Below are 26,911 nucleotides of genomic sequence, written 5' to 3'. Positions count from 1 at the left end.
ATGCAAAATGGAGGCAACATTACATCGTATACGACCCCATTTTTGCAATCTGCATATACGGAAAAATGCATTTCAGCAAGAGCGTTTTGCGAGTGTCTTGTAAGCGTGAATTTGGTCTGTTATTTCCTCTCCCTCATCTCAAATATCATTGGAAAAATATAAATTTATTAAGTATTTATAGTTTGAGATATGTACACAGTATACGGTTTACCCACGCCTCATTCAAGATAATTATGCTGAAAACTGGTGGTAAATTATGTTTTTTTCAGCTTTACTAGACAAGTACATAGACAAACGTCTATGCACAGATGTCAGTGCACTAAAATTATGCCTTTTGAAAACTTAAAGATAATCCGCTCCGCTTAACGCTCCGTAAGACTGTAGCTTTATCCTAAACTATTACTGTAGGTATTGTCATTTGTTTCGTAATATTGTGGTGTTTTACTCGTCAAAGATGTGATTAAATCCAGTGACACCGCGACATAAAGTGATAATGGATATTACATTAGACTGTGTTACCTCTGATATTTTGAGATTAGTTTTACTCAATCAAAATTACTGTATACTGTATATACCTAATGACATTGTTGTCAACGACGTGTGAAATTGACATGCTATTTACAATAAAAATTTCCATCTGTGTATTTTCACAGCTTCCTATCACATGATGTTACGTTCACTCAATGTGTGCATACAAGTATATATTATATGTCGTAGACATTAGGTCTAAAACGCATAACATTAAGGCGCGAGATTATCGATGGATATGCAAATCGTAACAGCATTCATGTATTTTTTACTTTAATTGCGTGAGCGAGATGTGCTTTTAGGCATTGTTTGACATTACGAGTACCTTAATACGTATAACTGAGTTTATGCTTTACTTATGCCTTTTTAGGGTTCCGTAGCTAGTATTAGTATAATAGTAATCACCAAGCAAGTTGATATTGGTCGTAAATGTTTGGCTGTCTTTCTTGATTTAAAAAAAGCCTTTGACACCGTCTCTCACTCCATTCTTGTTCGAAAGCTAGAGACCATAGGTATAAGAGGGACACCTCTACAGCTCTTGGATAACTACCTCAGGGGTCGCTGCCAAATTGTTAAGATTGGAAATCATGTTAGTACAAAAAGAGATATCACGTATGGCGTCCCCCAGGGAAGTGTGCTAGGCCCAACTCTGTTTTTAACATATATCAACGACTTGTCGAATCTTGTCATTCACGGAGGAGAGATTTTCTCTTACGCAGATGACACGGTGGTTACTTTTGACGATAGTACCTGGGCTGGCGTTTTTGATAAAGCTGAGCAAGGTCTTCAACGTATATTTTCATGGTTAAATGCTAACCTTCTAACACTAAATATTACCAAAACAAATTACATATGCTTCACAAAGTATAAAAACACACAACCACCTGATACCCTTAAATTAAAAATACATACTTGTAACCCTCAGAACACTTTAGATTGTAATTGTAATGAAATAAAAAGAGTAAGCACCACTAAGTATCTTGGAATAATGCTAGATCAGAGGCTCTCATGGCATCCGCATATAGAGTTTATAGCTGGTCGGATTCGCAAGTTAATTTGGATATTTAAAATACTTAAGCATGTAGCGTCTAAAGCTTTACTTAAACAACTATATTTTACTTTAGCCCAGTCCGTTATGACTTATTGTATCCCAGTATGGGGCGGAACAAACAAGACCAAATTCATTGATGCTGAAAGGGGTCAAAGATGCCTTCTTAAAGTTATATACTCCAAACCTTATAGATACCCAACCACTGAACTGTACAAGGATTGTGATGTACTTAGTATGAGGAAACTTTATATTCTATTTTCACTACTAAAGCTACACAAAACTATAAAATTTAAACCACTCATAGTAACACGGAGGAGGAAAACAAATGTAATTCCTAAGCCACCTATTAAATCTGTTTATGCCAGAAGACAATTTACAAGCCAGTCTGTTCACCTATATAATCACATAAATAAAATTATTTCAATATACCCTTTGCAATTATACACTTGTAAGAAAGCTATAGTTGAATGGATTAGAAATTTAGACTACGAGGAAACAGAAGCACTTTTACAAAAACAATAGATACATATATATGTATATACATTTACCTATACCCCATTACACACACACACATACACACACACACACACACACACATACACACACACACACACACTCGCACACATATCTTAGCCTAAATTTAGTTTAGTTTAGTTTGTAAGATTTTCATTTAAGTATATTTTCGGTTACTTTGTATGTAACTTTGGTAGGAAGAGCGGGATCTCCTGCTACAAGTATAATTTTACTTACTTGGAGATTCCAACCATAATTTGTTGTACACAATATTGTAACCAATAAACGCTTTTTCATTTTTCATTTTCATTTTCAATAGTTTCATCATGTCCGTGTGTGATCCGTCCGTCTGTCTGTCCGTTTCTCACAAAAAACTTATCTTTTTGTCGGTCAAACGTGGAATCTACTAATTTCTTTGATTCAGTGAGACCAAACTCTGCGTCAGCATTTGACAGGATTCATTTTAGAAACTTATTTTAAAATTAAACTTTAGTTAAGAAGTTTTGCCTGTGACATAATGTGCGTGTCTCAAACGAAGAAGAAACTAGTTGGAAGTTTGTAAACCCAGTTTAAAGATTGCCTCTTTTCTCAGTAGACTGTGTAGTAGAATAAAACGAATCTTTTACGTGTGCTTTTAACTTAGTTTGTAACTGTTCAGAAATGGTGCACTAACTATTAATTTAGAATCCATGTATTTTATTAAGTAAATAATAGACATATACCTACAGGTATACATTAGGTTTTTCGTAAATTGTCTGTACCTCTAGACAACGGATTTAATGTCATTAGAGAATCTCTACCACTCAAACATCGGGGTAAACAGAAAGATAATAAACTGAAATAGACGTCATATACTAATGAGAAAGTAACCAAGCCCTCCAGTGACAGAGGCCGGATTCGAACCCACGTCTTCAGCTTAAAGATGACTCACGCTAGACCGGGCCGGAGTCGGGCCGGAGCTTCCGGCGCTTCGTTTTCTCTGAAAAGCACCACGTGATCACCGATCAGCCGTCATAGAAAATGACATGTCGGACGCCTCGGCCCGGGCACGGCCCGGTCTAGCGTGAGTCATCATTTACGCGGCTAACGCTAGACCTCTAGGCAACCCCACGATGGCAGTACGGTACCCGTCACAATTTCTCAAATATACGCAATATTACAGAGACTATGCGTCTTTGACCAACTCTAAGGGCGAGCAGTTACAATTTGATGTTCTGAAAGTTGTATAATTAACTAAGATGCCCTAAACTAAAAATGGCACTTAAAATGATGATTGGTTTTCCTTTTCTTTTCTATAGAGTCACGAATTATTTACTTTTAACATAAAGGAAACTATTAACTATTTCATAAGTCGGCAAACATAAGTCACTAGAACACGTTACCAGGCGAAAGTCCACAACAAAGAGCTTACGGCAAAGTTCCGTAAGCTGCTAAGAGCGTCACAAAAGCGTCACAAGCGTTACGTCAACGGGTTGCGTCACAATGATGTTTGAAGATGTGACTCTAACATTTTGTAACTAAGGATAAATGTAGTAACAATAGGTTAAGTTCATTAAAGCATTTCTGCCCGCCACTTCGCCTGCGTGGAATGATGATGATGATAAAAACTGGAACTATCTCCATACCAAATTTCATCTAAATTAGGGCAGCGGATTAAGCGCTGAAAAGGTAAAACTGACAGACTTACTTTCCTATTTAAGGGATGAGTTTACTGTCCTCAAGATTACATTAAACTTGTATGTTCGCTGCACGTGACATTCAATAAAGATACTGATTTAAACTTTCACGATTATTTAACATTATGAAACTACACAACGGGACTTAATCGCGTATTTAAGTTTTAAGATTTACCTCCGACGTTTCGAGGACGGCGTTGTCCCCGTGGTCTCGGAGAAGACTGGCTTAAGTTGACATCAACATCTTCTAGCCGCGCGAGTTTTTCGAACTACCCGCACTTGGTCTTGTTTATCAGTTTGAACGTTTTGCGTACTAGGGATGTCACTCTGTCGACACACAACACTAACGACGACGCAAAACGTACGGACGGTAAATCTTAAAACTTAAATACGCGATTAAGTCCCGTTGTGTAATTTCATAATTCAATAAAGATGTTAAGATATTTGATTGAACAATGTGAGATTTTTTGATAATATTTACCAAGACTTTCTGCACCAGGTTTTATTTAAGAATTAGCTTCTTTAAAAAAGTTGGTTAATTAATTCATATTTCCTCTACAGTTAAATTAAATTAGCTCCTGTGAATACTCTCTGACCTCACAATATTAATTTTTGTATACACGAATCCTTTCCTATGCATGCAAATGCATCTTGGGCAAATTGATAAGACATAATACGTACTTTCGTTGGCCTACATTTTCATATTATTTAACAGATATCTCTTGTCAAATAATTAATGTACCTATCATAGCCACCAGGCCGGCGCCGCATCCACCCAACCCCATGTCCCACTTTTCCAAAACCTGCCAAAGGTCAAGGTCCTTCCGCTTACGTCACCGCGCGCGTGCGGAACTAACCGACCGGTCCCGAAGCGCACGCGCACCGGCTTTCTTCGCCATTGGTTGCGCCTGCGCGTGAGTGAGTGATGCGCGGACAATAAAACAAATAGCGTGCGTATTGTCCGTAAACTCGCGTAACATACATGCTTATAAGGACCAAATAGAAACGAAATGCTTAGAATACCTTAACGTAAAAAGAACTTAATTATTTTATTAACTACATATTAGCTTCAAAAAATATTAAAAATAATAAATTATTTTATTGAATTATTACTTATTAGGAATGGTTTTATTAGAATTAGCTGAACACGCCTGTTCGAAACCGGCCCGGCCTCTGCCACTGAGAGGGGATATGTCACTTTTTCATTAGTAGGTACACCTATATGACATCTGTTTTAGTTTATAATGTAACAAAATATTAGATGTTTCGACAATGCATATAAACTATGTACTATTAAATGACCATTGCTAATAGATTTTTAGCAAACCGATCTGTTATGTTACTACAAATAAATAAATAAATATTATAGGATTTTTTTTACACAAATTGACTAAGCCCCACGGTAAGCTCAAGCTTGTGTTGTGGGTACTCAGACAACGATATATATAATATATATAAATATTTAAATACATAGAAAACAACCATGACTCAGGAACAAATATCTGTATCATCTTACAAATAAATGCCCTTACCAGGATTCGAACCTGGGACCATCGGCTTCATAGGCAGTGTCACTACCCACTAGGCCAGACCAGTTATCTATGACATGTAATTGCAGATTATTGTTTTTCTTACAACACCCACGCCTGCGTTATTTTTAACAGTTCAAATGTATTCTAAATTTTTTATAAATATTGTATCGCTTGATTCTTATAATGGCCACCGGAACCGAGTTATAAAGATAACTATGATCAAATTAATGTCCTTCTCAACAACAACGATGTTGTGAAGTGGCGACACTTAGATTAATCTGAGTTCTATACAATGAGATCGGCGTAAATATCAGCTGTACGCAGAAATCTAACGAAGAAGTGCTCTCATTGCACAATTGGGTGACACGCCGTGAGAATCTGAATACTTGGTCTAGTGATTAATTCACTTTTTTGGTATATATCGTCACTTTGTGTTCATATGTATTTTATTTATTAATGCAGCACATCATCACATGCCTATGCATGTGCGGCACATGTCTCTCTGCCAACAAACTGTCCTGCAGGTTGGCAGACGAAAAAAGTTTTAAAATTAAGTAGGTGTTTTTATCCTAAGTAAATGATTTTTTCTACTTAATTCTACTTACTACTTCATTTTACTTAATTGCTTTAGTTTGGTCGCACACATAGAAAAAAAAACCTTTTTCCTATTTTCCTTATTAGTTCACACATTCTTCTTCTTGATTAATTTACCTTTAAGCATTTAAACATAAATTGCAAACCTAGCAAACGTAAATAAACAAACCACTCACAATATAATACTCGTTCTAACATAACTTGACTAACACAATACATGTTCGCTAATCCCTTAAAACATTAGAAAGTTTTACAAATTCAGCCGCGACATGTAAATGTGTAGGCAATTTACCCAAATCTTAAGTAGAGCGCTAAACAGACTTAGTCTGCGACTCTTAAACCGAAAATGTTTAAAAATGAACAAGCTCTTGGGGTTTTTAGTACGTTTTTCGACCGAGGAAGACCATTCCACGGTTACGTCGGTTCCAAACACCGTAATATCTGCTAATGGTTATTACTGAACACTTACAGTTTAGCTTAAGTTAACAGAGTTGACAGTTGACACTACAGTCGTTAATCATATTTCGAGTTTCTTAAACGAAGTTCAAGTATACTTAAACGCATTATTATGGTTAAAATGGCAAAACGTAAAACATAAAATCTCCGGTTCAGTAATAAATGTTCTATAACAGTCAGATTATTTGATAATGTTGCTCCCATTTTCTCAATTCAATAATAGTGACTTCGAATAATAGTCTGGAAATTTGAATATTGAATTCCTTTGAAATAACTTATATAAACGACTCAATTCTTCAATATAGAACTCAAGAGTTCATTTCAATCTCCAAAATCCAAATTTCATATTTCGAAATCATAATATTTAAACAGTATAATAATATTAATAAGTATTTACAATCTCATAAAAAATGCAAATGCTTAAAATGCTGTAGGTGATCGCATTAAAATACACGCGCGCGCACATCATCTAAGCTTGCTCTCTATCATTCTGGGTTTGAGTGTAGGTACTTTTATCAATACTTTTCTAATTTCCTGCTAACAAGATCGTCGTTCAATACATCAATTACGTTCCTATTAACCACTTCCAAACAGATTATTTCCTTCACTTCACTCACAGTGCCTTCCAATTTCCGGTTTTCTACCTAAAACTCCGGGAAGGATTACTAATATGTTGCATAAAATTTATTGTCATATTTTACTTTCGCATAGCAACCCTTGGCAGAATCATCATTTCGCAGAATTACTTTTTGCATAAGTTTCATGGCATACTGTTGTTTCGCACAATTTTGTAAAGCAGAATAATGCAATGGCATAATCTCAATTTGAAGAATAATACTATAATCGAATAATTGTTTTGCCGAAAATTGCGTCGCATAATATGTACTTGGCATACTGTCTTTTCGCACAATTTCCTTAGGCAGAATAATTCATTGGCATACTGTTGATGAGAATAATATTTTGATGGATAGTTAGTTTCTCGCCGAAATAGGTACCCTACTACACCAATGAATACCTACTCCAACAGTACCTATTGAGCAGGGGTCGCAGTTCTAACCTAACCTAACCTACACTTCTGGAAGCAGTTTCTTTTGAGCAGGGGTCGCAGTTCTAACCTAACCTAACCTACACTTCTGGAAGCAGTTTCTTTTGAGCAGGGGTCGCAGTTCTAACCTAACCTAACCTACAGTTCTGGAAGCAGTTTCTTTTGAGGGGTGTGTAATGATCCGTATAACAATTTTTGATATATTTTCAAAATATATAACAACTTTTGATATAATTTCATGGTGTATAATCACTTAAGCGGTATAATGAACTTTTGATATAACAACAAAATAACTATTTTCATGGGATATAATGTTTAATCGATATAAAAGCTATTCGATATAACGTTTACTGGATATAATGAATATTTGTTATAAGTATTTATGGTATAATGTATTCAAATGTATAATAATAAGTTGAGGTTATAATAAAAAAAGTCGGTTCTGGCGCTTCGCCGGCCGCTACCGCGGCACGCTCGCTTCGCTCGCTCGGCTCGCGCGCTGTAGGGTCGCAGTTCTACCTAACACTCCTCCTCGCTTCGCTCGTCGTCGTACCTAACTGAGACCTGCCTTAAGTTCGAATACGTAGGTTGTTATAATAGTAGTAAATATTACAAATTATACCAGTACTACATTATGCCAACTGAGCGTTATATCGAACTTAATTATATACGCTGTTAATGTTAGATTAGAAGTTGTTATATTACAAGTTCATTATACTTGACGATAGTTAGACTCTTTAAGAATATACCATGTATTGTTATAGCAAAAGTGCATTATGTCCCTCAATCGTTATATCGACTAAAAATATATCAAAAGTTGTTATATGGACCGTTACGCACCCTCTTTTGAGTAGGGGTCGCAGTTCTAACCTAACCTAACCTACAGTTCTGGCAACAATTTCTTTTGTGTAGGGGTCGCAATTGTAACCTAACCTAACCTATAGTTCTGGCAGCAATTCCTTTTATGTAGAGGTCGCAGTTCTAACCTAACTTAACCTGTAGTTCTGGCAGCAATTCCTTTTCTGTAGGTTCAGTCAGCGACATGAGTATTATGCGGTAACAATTTCGGCAGAACTTTTATTCTGCTGCATAACATTCTGCGAAATTCAAGTCTACAATATGAGCAATATGCCATAAGAAATTCGGTGGAATGTAATTTATGCTACATACAATTCTGCGTATGTAAAATCGACGATAGTAGTATTCTGCTATTCAAAATTCTGCCAAATGAATGTTATGCGACATGACAGTTATGCTAATTATACAATTATGCAAAAGTATCATTCGGTTAAAAATGTTTCTGCGAAACCTGCTATGCGAAGTGTATTTCGGACAATCGATATTATGCAAGATAAAGGGAAGCCCTCCGGGAAAGTACAGAAAACCCGTGGGATTCTTTGTCTTCTCTATTAATGAACATTTCTACTTTCTTGTACATAATACGGGTAATCATTTACCGTCTTAACGCGTTGTTCCCGAGTTCTTTTGTTTATGGGTAATCAGGCTGCTATGAAGCTAATTACAATTATTATGGCGGGTAAAAACTCTGGTATTATTCATTGACAGGCAAATGTATAAAAGACTCTGTCATCGAAGCTGACAATTGTTAAATGACATACATTCACATAACAGAAGCGGTATCATGGTCGCATTTTTATCACCTTATCATGCCATGCGTCACTTTCGCACTTACATATTTGTTAGAACGCGACATGGCATGGTGACAAATGATAAAGAGCCGACCATCTTAACTCTACAGTGCAGTATATAATAATTGTGCAAGTCCCCACACTTCTTCAAACCTCTTCAATACTACGGAATTGACCTTTTAGCAATCTGACTCCCTAATCAATAACTATCGACATTACAATGGAATTATTCAGAACTTGACCTATAGTATCAATTACGTACCTAGTCTTTTATTCTATTAGTAGTAAAAGCTACAGAATACCGTCGGTATCCAGGCCACCTCTGGGTCATAGTTCACGTCACTTCATTTGCACTCTGATTACAACTTTTACGTAATCGCAATCCTATCGCAATGTATCTCGTGCTTTGCTGCTTTACTTGGTCAAATACTTGAGCGTTGGCTTAAAGAATTAGTAATGGACATAGCGCTCGGCACGCCTTCGTCGTGTTGAAAGTAAGTGGAACATGCTTTTACTTTCGCCGTGGGAAATGGCGGTCATGTGGTGTTATGTCACTTATTATTCAAATGTTAATGCAACTTCTTCAATGGGCTTAAGGTGTTTTATAATTTATTAGAGATCTAGACGATGAAGTAGACCAGAAAAAAATTAATACACCTGAGTGGTAATACGTAAATTTTTGAAGATGAACCACTTTTTTATACAAAACTCTCCTTGCCTTTTGCGCTAAACAGTATTTAGCCGGTGGTAAACTACTGAGAGTCAATCAAATCGCCTCTTTATATGGGTAGAAAATTTAGATCTATGTACAAGTATATATACGTATAATACAGTATGTAAACTTACTAAAACCATTTACTTAAGCCCGTTAATGAATGGGTGACACTGAGCAACTTTTACTATGGCACCGACTCGGAAATCGCGAAAAAAAATTTGGTTGTTTCATACATTTTGCTGGTGTAGCATTGAAATTTTCTATGGGAGAGTCAATTTTTTTTGCGCGATTTCTGGGTTGGTGCCATAGTAAAACTTGTTCAGTGTCACCCATTAATTAACGGACTTGAGTAAATGATTTTAGTAAGATTACATACTGTATATCATCAAAATTGTTTGAGTGTCTACACCATCTGATAAAAAAAGCAAGGTAATTCTAAAAGATTCGACCAAGGCCTAAATGTGGCCAAGACGCTCGTATTAAATACATAGTAAAGTTATTATCAAGGACTTTCTCGACACAACATTGACCGCAAACTTACTTCATATCAAGGTTTTTGATTTAAGTATGGTTACACAACGTAATATTTACACGAAACAATAATCAAAACAGGCAAATTTTGTATGATTCGAATAATTACCTAAACTTATACAATTAGAAGTTAAACTAAGTTTTTAACTTTATTCAAGAGTAAATTTAATGACAATGGATATTATACACGTTGTATACGTGTTGTACGTTGTATATAGAAATAAGTATATAAATGGACTGTTGTACAAGGATTTATTGTTCTTCTGTATTACACAGATTATAAGTATTTATGTATATCACATTTAAGCATTTCGACCTGATATTTCGAATTAATTCTGCCAGTGCCAACTTTCATATAGGTAGCAAGCAACCTTTAGTGAAATAAACAAACTACTTACTACTTACTAGTTTGTTGACGTGTTCTGTGATTAAATTTGTTTTCCATTCAGCACGCCATAATGTTTTTTTTTTTTTATAATATAAAATATATTATATATATATATATATTATAAAATATATATATATTATAAAAAAAAATGTTAGGTATTATGAAATCAAAATACAAAGCCAAAGTAACGAAGAAACTTACACAAACGCTAAGATTCATTAAGAGATTATGAGATGTTGGTTTCTTTGTCGCGAGTAAAATCTTTTTGGTCTATTATAGTACAAAGACGCGACAAATTCAATTGCGAGAAGCAAACCCTTCACACAATAATATAATATAAGAGTAGATATGGCTAAAAGTAAGGCTCTGTTCGCTTAAATGCGATGAAGTGAAAATGGCGGGAAAATACGCGACTTCGTAATGGAAAGTGTCATGGCGTCGCTCCGAATGCGATCTCTGTTGACTTCCGAGAAGACATCATTACTTACATTACATTGCAATACCTATAAATGCGAAAATAGTCATTACTCAGAGTATTTTAAGAATGAAATATTTTCGGGGCCTACTCGACTTGTAAGAGTGACAGATCATGTGTCTACCACCTGTCTAATTTTCTTATAATTTATTATTCTATCTACGAGATTTGGTACAAAAAACCGGGCAAGTGCGAGTCGGACTCGCGCACGAAGGGTTCCGTACCATAATGCAAAAAAAAAACAAAAAAAAGCAAAAAGAAAACGGTCACCCATCCAAGTACTGGCCCCTCCCGACGTTGCTTAACTTTGGTCAAAAATCACGTTTGTTGTATGGGAGCCCCATTTAAATCTTTATTTTATTCTGTTTTTAGTATTTGTTGTTATAGCGGCAACAGAAATACATCATCTGTGAAAATTTCAACTGTCTAGCTATCACGGTTCGTGAGATACAGCCTGGTGACAGACGGACGGACGGACGGACGGACAGCGAAGTCTTAGTAATAGGGTCCCGTTTTACCCTTTGGGTACGGAACCCTAAAAAGAACCTATGATATGTCTGATGCTAATGTTTTATGTTAAAACGGTATGTAGTTTTTAACATGAAAATTGTCAAATTAGTACCTAGATGTCGATAACGGCAAAATAATCTTATCTTCTTTCACAGGAGTATAAATTGTTCCATTAAGTCGTATTTTCAAATGCTTGCGGAGTTTGTTTAATTACATGTTAGTAAAATTTAAATGGCATTGTAAATGGGCAGTAAAACTGTAAAGTATTTTCATTGTGATAGCATTGTGAGTACTTTTATTCTCACGTATTTGAAACCATACATATTATTAAAATTAACTTTGAATGCTCCAACATACTTATGTTTATCTTAACAAATCGTTTTTAATTTTGCGTAACCTGGGAACTACATTAAATCAATCGCGTAACCGCCACCAAACCCCTCGCCCTAATAAACCTCTAACTTCCTTGGTATAAGGATACTTTTCGCATGATGATCAGATGATCGCATTGGTCAAACCTGAATGAACAATACCGGATGGTTGCGCAGACGCAGACGGTTCCCATGACAACGGTTCCCGTGAGACGCCCATCTAGCTTTTATATAGATTGTCATCTCTTGCGCAATCTGTCAAACTGTTTTATTACATGCATAGATAATGGGCGCCATGAATATAAAATAAGAGAAAATAATGATATGCATGAATACATAGATAATGACAAATAAACAAGAGCATAACCCTTCCGTTGGTTATTTTCGACCCGTTAACGCTATACATATAATAATTAATAATAGTGATGTGTCGAATCTAAAAGAACCCATAACACCCAGGTAGAGCCACTGAAATTCCTTGCCATAGTGAACCACCATCTTCTATCACATAACAAGAGAGTCTCATAAACGTCATAAACGTCGATCAAACGTAGAGTTTATCACCTTCGAGACACAAGCCGACCGCAGCATCAACTAGGAAGAGTTGCATCATACGCAGCTTAAAACCAACCGCGTTTTATAACCAGACAACGATTATATACACTAATGTTTATTCTATTAGGCATCCGTAACACAAACATTACTTGTTTAGCATAATTAGACATTATTGCAGATTTAAATACGCTTAGAAGGTTTCGAGTTCAACCACGCCATAAGAACAGGCTTGCTTGGCAAAAAAAACTGACACTAAAAAGGATAAAATAAGATACTTATTATTCCGTTTATATGCGCTAGCAACTGATACCTATGTTTAATGTCTGTCAACTAAGTTTACATAACTAGGTACATTTGTTAATGAAGCACGTACTAAATGGCCAATTTAAACTGCAAAATATGTAATTATATTATAGTAACAGTCGTAACAAATATTACTATCATAAACACTTATGTGGCTTAATTATTACGTTGTTGAATTCTTAATGATGCCTGCACGTCCATTCGGTAAATTGCATGGGACATTTAACCGCGATAGATAAACACATAATTTTCACTGACAATAGTTCAGCTCATTATTTATATCTCTGATTATCAGCATCATTGATTGAAACAATAATACGAAGATACACGTAACAAACCGAACAATGCCAACAAATCCACGCAACTCGATATAAATTATCGCACAAACATAACCAGAGAAAGTGTGAGGGTAATCCTTAATTAAAACAAAACATTTCATAAACAATAACAAGCATTTAACTAATAAACATTTTAGACTCTACAAGCAAGTGTTAAGGTCGCAATTCTTACTTACAAGTTATTGAAGATATAAGACGTAACAAAGTAATAAATTACTGTCTCACGATAATTAGAAGTTAACATTGTTAGTTTCTGAGCATTATGAGCAACTGAACGAATCAGCCGTGAAACATTCATTTATATTTTCTATGAGTCAAAACGACACAATAGATAAACCCTTTTTCTTAAACGATAATATCATATCAATCTTCTTTCGGTGAGAAGTGAGAATATATTTTTTACAATGTAAAATGAGTTTAGATACTTACTGTCTCTTATTTGAGCCAAGTGTAAATACAAATTGTTCAAGTATGTATTTTGCGATTGCGACAAATATTTAACCAACTAGAACTATTTTCCGTATTTGAATCCATAAGGTCATCTTTATCTAAAGTTGTTGTTCCTATTGTCACAATGTTGGTCACGTATCCGCAACATTTTCAAACAACGCAATGGCCCAGACTTGACTCATCTCACTTTTCAACATTCTACAATTGTGTTGACGCTGTTTCTCCAATTACTGGCTATTGGCATTCACTACTAGCGTCATTAGAACAAACATTGTAAAACCCAAGCTCCGATCCTTTTGGCATTATCCCTAATATGTGTACCTAACACAACCTGTCACTCGGCCATTTTATTTAAAGTTGTACTTCACTTTTTTCAGATTTGAGAATTATTATGTTATTTCGATTTAAAATCACGAGCTCTTTCGATCCCAATAGAAGAAAAAAAGAGTCCCAATCTTTTTATTCCATTCTATTACCTTTTTTCATATATTTTCATAGTGAGAACAGAATGGAAAGAAGGAAAAATGTATGGATATTTGGGGACCCTGTTCTCCTATCATAATTGAAAGAACTCGTAGTTCTGTGTAGAATTAACATACAAATTCCCAAAAGTGTCGTGTAGGTACATCTTTAGATGAAATGGCTCACTACCTCTTAGTCTGTTGGTAAATTCCTTTTACAAAACCTTACTTTTGTCCCGATATGGAAAGAGCTCTGGGAATGCGAATTTAAATAAATTTGCATGTTTTAATGGTCGTCATTGTTTCGCTCACTGCGCAACTGGGCTCTTTATCTGTGCGTTTTTGTGGAATCATTAAGTGCTTGGGCAAGAGCAGAGTACAAGACTAGACAAACATTGAAACAAAGGGGACGATTAGGTGCGTGAGGTGTTAAAGTATTTAGCGGTGTTGTACACCTAGCGCTTAGAAGGTTGGTTATTATGGTTGATTTTGTTGTCGTTGATGATTTAGCTGCGTGCGACCGGTTTCGAGTATTTAGATACTTTCAGAAAATTTAAATACGTAAAATTAGATATTTAAATTAGAGTTAGTCACAAACATCTATTTGTCTTTCTGTAAATTCGCTTTACTTATTACATAAGTACTGATGAGAACTGATGTGCCATTGGAAAATTTCCGAAGTGTTCACTCGGAAAATTTTCGGAAACCTCTTATATTTTTGTACAGGAAACGAAATTTCCCATTTACAAAATAACTTTCATTTTGTTTCCTGTAAAATATTACTGGAATTTCCGAGTACTTTTCCACCTTTTAGTAAATTTTCCGAAACTTGCACAACTTCAGCAGCGTCACGTTCATCCAAACTAAAACGTTAACCTCTAGCCGCCCAGAGACCTATAAAAAGGTCTCCTGTTCCATTCTAATTTGAACTTTGTGTTGACAAAATAAAATTTCATTTTGCTTGGCAAGGTTTGACGTATGGGCGGCTAGAGGTTAAACGTTTTTAGTAAGTTAAGTGCACTTATTACTACTAAGGCCAATTGCGATAAAATCTGCCACGAATCCCTTTGTCCTCACAATTCTGTTCCACGATGCCTCCAAAATCAGCCCAAGGTCACCCAAGGTCGTACTCATTACCCGTACCCACGCAATGACGAAAATCTTCTGTTTTGTTTAACAAGTCACCAAGACTATCAAGATGACTCAGTGACCTTAGAATCTAGGTTTTAATAATGACACCTAAATGCCATTAGCCCTGTTGTGGTCAAGTTGGTTTCAGGTGTCTAATTAGGTTAGCTAAGTGCTTATTATAATAAAACAATAGTAGAAGTTACAAAGTTGGTTTAAATTACACCGCCTTGAAGTTTTATATCAAAATGAATGTTGAGAGGTTTGAATTTTAGTCGCAAAGCCCACAACGATTCCTGATATAGAAATTTATTTGTATAAACCATAAATATTAAAGATTACCAATATTATCATAGAGCAATATATGATGTATAGATATACCTTTGGTCTTATCTTAGCTGTTTGTTTCTATTGTTAGTAGGGCAGTAAGTTTTCCCGCTATTATCATTAGTAACAGGCGTTTGTTATCAATATAAACCATAATACTACCATACCATATATATTATACCATAAACCATAATACTATTTTCCGACATACTCTTCTACTATTTACTACTACCTCCCAGTAACCTACCAGTGAAGTGGAAGCCAATTAAACCAGCGTACGTGCAGCATGCTGCGTGGCTTGTGCAAGAGCATGACTATTGCCGCTGCGCAGGAGTAATAGCAGATGGGCGATAAAAGCTAGGTCGTGCGTACTTTACGATGGCAATGGATACTTTCATTGAAATATCTTTATCCTGCATGTAGACCATAGATGTTCTTGTACATGCTTCGAATACATATATTAAGAGCTTAAATACAGGGTGTTTGGCACATCGTTTGCCAAATTAAAACGGCAGATAGCTTGAGTCATTTGCTATCTTCTCATGCCCAGAAAAACAAAATTGGCCACGGTTTTTTTTTACTACTACGCAAGTAAAAATTAGAAATTTACGAATAACTGTCATAGAAGTGAAAAAAATTTTTTTGCACCAAATTAAAAATTTCTAGGCCTGAGAAGATATCAAATGACTCAAGGACTCAACCTATCTGCCATTTTAATTTGGCAAATGATGTACCAAACACTCTGTATAACCTACCTACCCACATCCCATTCTTCGCTTTTTAATACTCGGCATACTCGCGTAAGTTCGGTGACAAATCAATACTTATTATGGTACCATCGAGCTGACCTGGATGGACACAGGAGGTGGCCATAGGAACTCTGGGATAAAATAAAGCAATCTAATCATGTTTGGGTTTGTAAACTTTGTAAATTATTTTTCTCTACAAAAAAAATTGTTTGTACATACAGTGGTAATTTTCTTGTAGAGACTACTCAAAATATCTGTGTGCAATGATTCAACCGGCTCAAAAAATCCTAGTTCTAACTCTTCGGCTAACAGGCAATTTCACATAATCGTTTTAAATTCTTAAAGCCTGCGATTTAAATATGTTAATACTAACTTTCCATATGCATTATATGCAAGGTCGACGTAAAAACCAAAATAGTGTTTTGGCAATGGCGTTGGCACGCGGCGCACGCGCCAATTTCACTTGTTTACTTTATTATCTACTGACTGTTTTGTAAACCGTGTGCGCACTGTTGGAGGTCACTTTCGCGGAAGACACTTGATCGTTATCTTAAAGTTATAGCTCTTATTGAAAAACATGCTAAGGCTTCGAAAAAAAACTTAAAAATGCATTCCACATTGTAAAATCATCGAACAATACATTGTCTTCCATCAATTTCCTGTTCATCGAGTACCTTGATGATCTGCCTCTGTTAGAACCGAACGGTATTCAGAATATATACAATCTGTTATAAATAGTTTAGATATTTTAATTTGCACGCTACTGCACTGCAGCGATGGTGGCAGTTATTGGTGCTCGCCAGATGCACTGCGAGTCAAATTGTAAAATTTAATAACCGCTTCTGCCGGCCTAGTCAAGGTTACAATCGCTATCGCTTCGACAACGAAAAGCATTATGTCTCTCTATCACTCTTCCTTATTAGCTCGACAGTGATAGTTGCGTTTCGATCGCTACGGAGCGTAAGCGATTGGCATCTTTGCTACCTACGCGGTCTGAGCGGCTACAGCTAAAACCGAAATTCGCAAATTGCGGGGATCTTTCTCTTTTATTCCAACGAAGGCGTAATTAGAGTGACAGAGAAAAATCCCTGCAATTTGCTAACTTCGATTTTCGCGGTTATAGCCCTCTCGACGCACGACGTGGTGTCCGTATATTTATAGGTCACTTTTTATTTGTTTATCTATATAGGTATCTAAAGCCTCATTTTATTTGTTTCCAGGTGTTCGCGGCGCTGCTGGTGGCCGTGGCAGCCAAGCCCCGCAGGATCCACTACAAGCGGGAAGGTAACGTCGGTTTGCAATACTAAGGGCCTGCGCGAGAGTCGACGTTCACATATAGCTAAGAATGTAGTCTGCTCCCCAACCTGGGGGCCTAGTCGACTAGTAAGACGACAATCGTTGTTAGAAATCGAAACTTGAATAATGTGCGTAATAGTCACGTGAATTTCCGTAACATCTGTCATCCCGATATTTTTTTTTATTTTTGTTTGGCGTTTACCGATGTACGATTGTCATCTTGACTGCCTTCCCTCCTCGAGCCCGCTTCCGATTTTAATCTTGTTATGAATCTTATGAAACGATTATGGATAAGATCTGTCAACTGTCAACAGTGATATTTCGGGACAATAAACTAATATCTTAATCGGGCTTTTATGCTCTCAACACAAAATACAACTCACGACAAATGTAAAAGCGGCCAAGTGCGAGTCGGACTCGCCCATGAAGGGTTCCGTAGCAGCAAGTAACATAATAAAATTGCGGTTAACGATTTATGACGATTAAAAAAAAACTACTTACTAGATCTCGTTCAAACCAATTTTCGGTGGAAGTTTGCATGGTAATGTATATCATATATTTTTTTTAGTTTTATCATTCTCTTATTTTAGAAGTTACAGGGGCTTTGGAAGGGTCTCTCGCGCAAACTATTCAGTTTAGAAAAAAATGATATTAGAAACCTCAATATCATTTTTGAAGACCTATCCATAGATAACCCACACGTATGGGATTGAAGAAAAAAAAATTTTTGAGTTTCAGTTCTAAGTATGGGGATTCCCAAAAATGATTGTTTTTTTTTTTCTATTTTTGTGTGAAAATCTTAATGCGGTTCACAGAATACATCTACCTACCAAGTTTTAACATTATAGTTCTTATAGTTTCGGAAAAAAGTGGCTGTGACATACAGACGGACAGACAGACAGACATGACGAATCTATAAGGGTTCCGTTTTTTTCCATTTGGCTACGGAACCCTAAAAAATTACAAAATCTAACAGCAATTTCACCATAACACATTATTTCTACTGACTATTATTAAACTTTACGATAGCAGTTTACTTTCCGCTATTAAATATTAATCAAACATTGGTCAAGTGAATTTACGTAATTTCTCTTACTCAATTTCTGTAATCTCTCAAGTGCGCACTCAAGGATAAGTATAAATACTCGCGAAAGCACTTCTGTTCTGTATTTGCAATATTACCTCAAAGATGAACAAATTATTTGCTAAACCAGAAAACAAACTTAGTTTGTGTGCAAGCGCTGTTAACATGAGGAGCATTTCATGTTTGAGTGTTAGCTTTAAGATTTGTCAATGTTGATATGCGAGTGTGACACCTAGGTCTACAACTTTACAGTAATAATTTGAATATACCTAGGTACTTTTTTTTAGGTACTAGGTAGGTAGAAGGTACTATTTCACTTAAATACGTGCGAAATAATGTGCAATGTGCATGGACTACCGACTCAAAACGCAGGCTCTACCAGTAAATCTAAGTTAATATAAACAATTTACAATATTTTAAATAAAGCCCCAATCCCTCTCCATATAGCGCCGCTGAGCTCATCCTACCTGCCACCATCGGGCGGCCGACCTTCGAGTAGCTACGGAGCCCCGGCGCCTTCGTCCAGTTATGGGGCCCCTGCACCCTCGTCCAGCTATGGCGCCCCTGCGCCGTCGTCCAGCTACGGAGCCCCGGCGCCAAGACCCTCAAGCAGCTATGGCGCTCCAGCACCTAGACCATCGTATAGCTTTGGCGCCCCTGCCCCAAGGCCGTCTAGCAGCTATGGTGCCCCAGCACCTAGACCGTCGTCCAGTTATGGTGCCCCCGCGCCAAGCAGGCCCTCGAGCAGTTACGGCGCCCCGCCTCCGTCTTCCAGCTACGGCGCTCCCGCCCCAAAGCCCTCTAGCAGCTACGGAGCACCCGCCCCATCTTCCAGCTACGGCGCTCCCGCCCCAAAGCCCTCTAGCAGCTATGGAGCACCAGCCCCATCTTCCAGCTATGGTGCTCCCGCCCCGCGCCCATCTTCAAGCTACGGTGCGCCCGCGCGTCCTCCAGCGACCAGTTATGGTGTGCCCACCGGTCCTTCCACAACCTACGGCGCTCCAGCTCCTAGACCTTCCAGCAGCTATGGAGCTCCCGCACCTAAACCTTCCAGCAGCTATGGCGCTCCTGCCCCATCAAGCTCCTATGGAGCCCCATCTCCTCCCTCAAGCTCTTACGGTGTTCCGGCCCAGCCCGCCCCAGTCCCGTCTAGCTCTTACGGCGCGCCTTCAAGCTCTTACGGCGCTCCTGCTCCGTCATCGACGTACGGCGCTCCCGGTGGCAGCAGCGGCAGCTTCGGTGGAAGCAGCAGCTTCGGTAGCAGCAGCGGAAGCTTCGGCGGACATGGAAGCAGTGGTGGAAGCGCTTTTGGCGGCAGCGGCTTCGGAAGTGGCAGCGGTTTTGGAAGCAGCGGACCTTCCTCAAGCTATGGCGCACCTTCAGCACCTTCGTCCAGCTACGGTGCCCCAGCTCAAGCCCCGTCTAGCAGCTATGGAGCTCCTAGCTCTGGCGGATTCTCTGGTGGACATTCCAGTGGTGGTTTCTCCTCCAGCGGCTCAAGCGGCTTCTCATCTAGCGGCAGCGGTTACTCCTCAGGAGGTTCTGGTGGATTCGGTGGTTCTTCTGGAGGCCACGGTTCAGGAGGCTACAGCTCAGGAGGCTCCGGTGGATTCGGTGGTGGATCCGGTGGTTACTCATCGGGTCCCGCTAGCGTACCTGATACCATCCAACAAAGCTACGACTCTAATGGCGGCTACTCTTATTAGGCGGCGTGAATGCGCATCAATCAGTGCTGTGTGTGATGCTAGGCGGTCAAGTGTTACCTGATACTTTAAAGTAGCGGCAAACTTGAAATAACTTGCATGGAATATTAGTACGAGTCCAGTCAGCAGGTGTCAACGGGTGAGGTATTCAAAATGCTCTTATTTTCTTAGAAAAAAATATGCTCAGATCATTTTGAACACTTCCTCCTTTTAGCGTAAGTATTCTGCAAGTATGGTTTTTGCCTGCGAACCAGAACCGCTACCACCAGTTTTGACATTGACAGATACGCTCGCGTCTAAGTAACTTACTTTCTATGCATCTCGCTCGTACTCGCATATTAGTGCAAGCGAGATGTATAGAAAGTAAGTTACTTAGACGCGAGCGTATCTGTTAATGTCAAAACTGGTGATAGCCGTATAGTTCAAGAATGCCGATTGCTTTAGAAATAATCTTATGATATTAGAAATTAACAATTATCAACTTGAATATATACGTAACCGAATTTAAACTGTCGTGAGACATATTTATACATTAAACTAATTTTACGGTTTAAACTCACGTGTTTATAATCACACGCGACATATTTCGGGGAGCCTAGGTCTACTTTCTCAAGCACTAACAGTGCGAGCAGCGTTCACGACGGCCGTGCTTCGGGTAGCGCCTGTTATTACTTAAGAAAGAAGACCTAGGCTCTTCGTCTAAAAATACGTGAGTTTAAATTATAAAATTAGTTTAATGAATATATTAACTCTACCATTGATAGCTAATAGACGTATTAAACAGGTATCTAAAAAATCCAGAAGGCTAGCAGAATGACCAAAATGTTTTTCTACTTCATATTAGCTTTGTAAAACGAGGGCATTTGTATAATTCTTCGGAGAAATGTGTATATGTCGTTGTTTTATATCATATAATATGACAAGTACATGCAATGTAAGTTTTATATCTTAACCTAAAGTCCGACATCAGAGATCTTCTACTCAATTGGAATTGTCTATTTAATAAACTTTATTTTAGTAAAGATTTCGAACTTTAGGTTCAGGCCCTTCCACCGGCTTACCGTGGCCGTGTCGTGTCGTGTCGGTCTCGTCTCGTTATACTCACTGTGTATGTATCGTAGCAACGAAAAGTATTAATTATTTAATTTTAATAAGCAATTGTACAAAATTTAGTTTAAGTACAAAATATTTTGTAAAAATAAAGTTTTGTAAATAATTGTTTGTTTTTTTTTTCATTTAAGGGAAGAGGCCTTTGCCCAGCAGTGGGAGACCAGAATAGGCTAGGAAAAAAAAGTCAGTATGGCAAACCTGACCACCACTCGACATTTTGGTATGGACAAGGAATTTAAATTCAGTACCATTTCGTACCTTGTCACAGTGACAATAGTATGAGGTTCCTAGAGTTAGACTGTAAAAAGTCTGCAGCGATTTTGATAGCCCACGCAGTGCAAGTGTCATTTTAAACGTCAAACTTCTATGAAACTATGATGTATAAATAACACTTACACTGCGTGGGCTATCAAATCCGCTGCAGACTTTTATTGGTGTGACTATAGCGACTTTCATATTGATTGCCACTGTGACAAGGTAGGAAATGGCACAGAAATTAAAGTATTTGACTATACAAGGAGAAACGAAGGAGACATTACTAAAGTTTAAGCATCGTCCACATTCATGAGTGGTACGGGCTCGCCGCTCGCCTTTGGTTCATTGAGTATGATCTGTAGGAGATGTTGTAGTAATAAGTAGACAAAATCTCGACATACTATGTTTATTGCGCCTGTCGGCGATCCACAACGGTACACATTTCACAGTTTCAATATTCAACAAGAACTAGGAATAAGTCAATAGTATATCTACAATCTAACAATGGACCGGTCGCTTCCTAACCTAAACGCGCAAACTTAATTTACGTACATATATATTTTTCAATAAATTCAATTTCTTGATATGTTGAGGTCAGTCATACAATTATTTATAAATAGAGAACGATATAAATATTTATTTTTGTTACACATTTTTATCGTATAGTACTTGATAAGGAATAAAATATAAAGTAGGCATCATAAATATAACAAAAACAATACTGCTTTGTAAAAAATAGTACAAGCTTTTTTAGACTGCTCCGTCGGTCAATTCAAATGAAATGAAAATGCAACCACTGAAAATTGACGAATAAAAAATATCGATTTATAAGATTTGATTACAAAGTTTGCATTCGTTAGATTTAACTTCAATTATTTAATATCGACAAAAACAACAGAGTTTAAGAGTTAGACCAAGAAAAATATGCTGCGAGTTTAATAGCACACGCACTGCTAGTGTTATTATATAATTACGTCATAATTTCATAAAAGTTTGACGTTTAAAATAACACTTGCACTGCGTGTGCTATCAAAATCGTTGCAGACTTTTCTTGGTCTAAGTCTACTGACAAGTCAACTCAGCTTCTTGTTTTCTAGCTGTCATAAAGTATAATGATAACCATTATGTTGATTTAATACGAGGATGACAACACTAACCTGTAATGCCTTACTTTTTTCAGTTTAAAAATAACTGAGGTTTATCCAATTATTTTCTAGAGCACTGCAAGCGACTTTTGACCACAAAATCAAAAGTGTCATCACATAAATCTAGTTATGGTTAAAGCAGCTCGAATAACCATTCAACGAAGATTTAACCTTTCAAAGATTTAAGATGCAGAGTATATATTTGAAATAATTTATTGCTTAGCTTGCTCTTAGGAAACTTTTAATTAAAATTGTATATACCCTTCGAAAGGTTAAGAAATGGTCAGGGACATACACTCAGTAGGATATAACTGGAATTATGTCCTCAAATATTCTTGGCATTTATATTTTAAGTCATCACTAAGGAAACAATTTAAAATATTCAAATTATAAGGTTTCAAATATATGTAAATATTTCTTGTATATTTTGGCTTAAAAATAAATATTTCACTTAAATTACAATCATATTTTTTAAACAGGATATAATTTAAAATAAAATATCCTAATACCATTTTATATATGGTATATGGTATACATTTGAACAAATTCGACTATTCTAGTTAGAAAGCGCGGCCGAAGAACAACAACGAACCTATAGCTACTTACAATTACTGATATGTATCCATCTCTATACTAAAGTTAAGATATGTTCAATAAGTTAACATTAAGTCACATTTATTTGATATGTTTCGTGTCGAAGTCTTAGCAAACTCTATTCTTTATACCTACATATAGGCAGGTGACTTGTATATCACATTCAAAATATACTTTGATATATTGCAACGCAGATCCTAAACTTCAATATACTATGTTATAGCTTTACAGCGTCATATAATTTAGTAATAACAATTTAAAACAGATATATAGGATAGACTTTAGTGAAAAGCGTGAACGAGTATATTAATTTGGACATTTGGTCGGGTGGGGAGGGGGGGACCAAGCCTATAGTATATTGAACACCGATACACACAGAGTTAAAACGTATCCTACAGGGTCACACATGTAAGTCCTGTGTTCAGTCACATGTACCGATGTGCCGTCGGGAAGTTTACAAAATTGTGAAATTTACACGTGGAATAATGTCGGAAATTTCTCATAATTTTCTATGGAAAAAATAATATCCGAAATTTCAATTTTTTTGTGAAATTTTCATAATATTTCCGGAAACCTTTTGGAAACTTTCCGCAACAAGCACATCAGTAGCTACATGGCCCTAGTGCGCAGCTATATACCGTGCACACATACAAATATATAAATGTGCAGACTTGAAACAAATATATCTGCACATATTAAAGTTAGGCTTAAAGCCTACACTATATACCTTTCAATAAAATTCAATATTCCTAAGTTTCGTTTAGTTTACATTATGTATCTGAGCTAAATAAATATTTGGAAAATTCTGCAGCTTTGCTTCGATAAATGCTTTTAATATATATTCATAAAAACTAACACTAATTTCGTGAGAAGCAATCGAGATCTACAAACAAATATTTACAAATAAATTTTCTACTAAGCTAAACATTATAAAACAACAACATCTATATTGCGTCAATTTGTAATAAAAATAATATTGCATCGTTTTTTTATACAGCATTTTTTTTGATAATTATCTACGTGGGTATTTGAAATTGATACAATTTCATGAATACTGCTTGAATCAATTCATTGCCCACACGCTCCACACTACTCGCGGTACAACACTGCGGGTCATTATACTGTATCGCAATTTAAGTTGAGTCTACTACAATTACACACTCTTGTTTGTGTATGATAAGGAGATCCGGATTAATAATTTTAATCATTTTAGTCATTTAAATAATTAGTAATTTTAGTCTTTTTTTTTCGACAAAGTTTTTTTTTTGCTTAAATTACAGCACTACCCAGGTTTTAACGCACGGTTTTTGGCGCCACACACACATTACGAAATGTTAAAAAAATTTATTCGACTTAAACCGATCCCGCACAACATTTTTAAAAATATGACTGTATTTTTATTGGCATTTAAGTAAAATAAACATACTGGCACTTCTAGAAAAATTAGGCACCAAAAATGATTTAAAACCAACGGCAAATGATAAATGACTCTAAAGTGCTCTAAACGTGAGCACACGTTACAAACGTTCACACAATACGAGTCGCGCGTGAAACATTCACTTTGCCGAAGTCGGACAAAAATTCAAACTCCGAAAGATTCAGCAAACTTATGTTTTCGACCAGACCAGACCAGATCTTAAAAACTTATTGCAAAAAGTGAAACTATTCCCTGGATACACCTAACACAAAAAGTGCTCTTTCTCTGAATGCAACCCTGTGTGAGTAGCCCCAACTTACAGTGTGATACCGTATAGCTACCCGCCACTATTCGCGCTATAAGCACGCAACACATATTTTGTGCTCCCATCTCATCTCTACATTAATTGACTTAAATAAGGAATCTTCTTTAATATAAATAATGTATACAATATCTCTCTAACAATTAAAGTTTATTCTGATATGTATGAGTTGCATACGCGATTTCGCGCTACTAGCTTTAAGTATAAGTACATATAAACATACTCTATAAACTGCAATCGTATTACCATGGGAGGCCTGGTCTATATGCTGTCCCTAGGCTGATATATCTTCGGCTATTACTCTTTGTCCAAAATAAATCCTACAGCATAGAAATATGCTATATTCTCTGTATCAAAAATTCTTCTGTTAAAAATTTTCAGGCCATGATTTTCCCGAAAATTTTCAACCTAGGGCGGACCAGGCCGATCTACATCGTCTAAGTGCTGGCACTTACAACTATGTGAAAAACGTCGTTGGTTACAAAAGAATCGGAAGAAGACACGTCCTTGATTTGAGCATCATTCCAGTCATATAGGGTGCTTTACGACACTCTGACACTTTGCACTCAGAAATAAAACTTCAGCCCCAGCAGTAATTCATAAAACTTAGCAAACCTCTGTTAAATGACAAGACAAACATTCCTTTGTAATAAGGCGAAAAATGTGAACATATATTATCATTGACGTCAAGTGTAGTTTCACTCAAAATCCAATTATATTGATTTCAACCATTTTATAAATAGACACAAGGCCACTTTTACACGTATAAAATCAATATATCAAATTAACAACCTCCGTTCAAAGATCAACAACTAACCAATCAGTAATTTACATCGAAACGCAGTTGCAGAGTGACATATAGCCAGCCCATACGTGCTTCTTTAATAGAAGTATGCATCGTCTCAGAAAGCTGTCTGTTTGCCAAGCGGCTGAACGGGTGGGGGGGCAGAGCTCGAACCAAACAGGGGGGTGGGTCCATCATTGGGGTCATCTAAGTCATCATCAGGTTCCAAGGCGGGGTTGATGCGTCCAGCACGCTCGTCCGGCCCGACCAGTGTGGACGCGGCTCCGTACAGCCGGCCCGGCACGCCGCCGAGCACGGACATCTGCTCGCCGGCCTCCGACGGCTCGTCTACACGGCCCATGTCCTCGGGGATGTTGACTACGCAGTTGAAGTAGTCGGATTCGGGGCTAAGGTAGCCGGAGTTGAAGAGGTACCTGCGGGAGAGAGATGAGGTTGAAAAATGTAGGTGGAACTGGTGCCCTCCACCAAGAGTTGAATTTTTTTGCAGTAGTATCATACCATGATGTACAGCAGTTTTGTCCATTTGTTGTGCAAAAAAAAGTAGTAAAGAACAATCTTCCAAAAAAAATTCAAAACACGACCTTCGATTTGGATGCATATTTTATCAAAATATAAAAGTTTCCCATTACTAAAATTAACTATTTCAACGATTAATGGTGTTTCGCCTAGCAGGGCCCAATAAAACGTCAACCATGCCGGAACTTAACGCAGCGAGTACCTACGCAACGCGTCCTATGCGTTCCGTTTTGGTCATACATATTTTCGCAGGTGGTGTGACCGGTTCTTAATTTTGTATACAAATAATACTCGTTTCATATGGGTAATTTTGCAATCC

The 26,911-nt window shown here is 37.1% G+C and overlaps 2 protein-coding genes across 3 annotated transcripts in view; one reads left to right on the top strand and one right to left on the bottom strand.

The window, feature by feature from the left end:
• LOC134673986 (pro-resilin) overlaps positions 1-20,555 on the top strand; it is a 115,898-nt gene extending 95,343 nt beyond the window's left edge. Inside the window, exons 2-3 of one of the 2 annotated variants that reach the window (XM_063532049.1) lie at positions 17,567-17,629; positions 19,173-20,555. In XM_063532049.1, coding sequence (XP_063388119.1) covers positions 17,567-17,629; positions 19,173-20,431 — 1,322 coding nt within the window. In that variant the 3' untranslated portion in view covers positions 20,432-20,555. Of the gene's footprint in view, positions 1-17,565; positions 17,630-19,172 lie in introns of both variants that reach the window. The other variant, XM_063532042.1, reaches the window with a different exon arrangement.
• Positions 20,556-22,183: 1,628 nt separating this feature from the next.
• Positions 22,184-26,911, bottom strand: part of LOC134673350 (high-affinity choline transporter 1) — a 38,616-nt gene continuing 33,888 nt past the window's right edge. The window contains exon 10 of the mRNA XM_063531323.1: positions 22,184-26,489. Within this exon, the coding sequence (XP_063387393.1) occupies positions 26,174-26,489 (316 nt within the window). The 3' untranslated portion in view covers positions 22,184-26,173. The remainder of the gene's footprint in view (positions 26,490-26,911) is intronic.

This window comes from Cydia fagiglandana, chromosome 2, assembly GCF_963556715.1.
Source record: "Cydia fagiglandana chromosome 2, ilCydFagi1.1, whole genome shotgun sequence".
NCBI classification, from domain to species: domain Eukaryota; kingdom Metazoa; phylum Arthropoda; class Insecta; order Lepidoptera; family Tortricidae; genus Cydia; species Cydia fagiglandana.
Note: the sequence above shows the minus strand (reverse complement) of the source record. Positions and strands in the feature narration are given on the sequence as shown.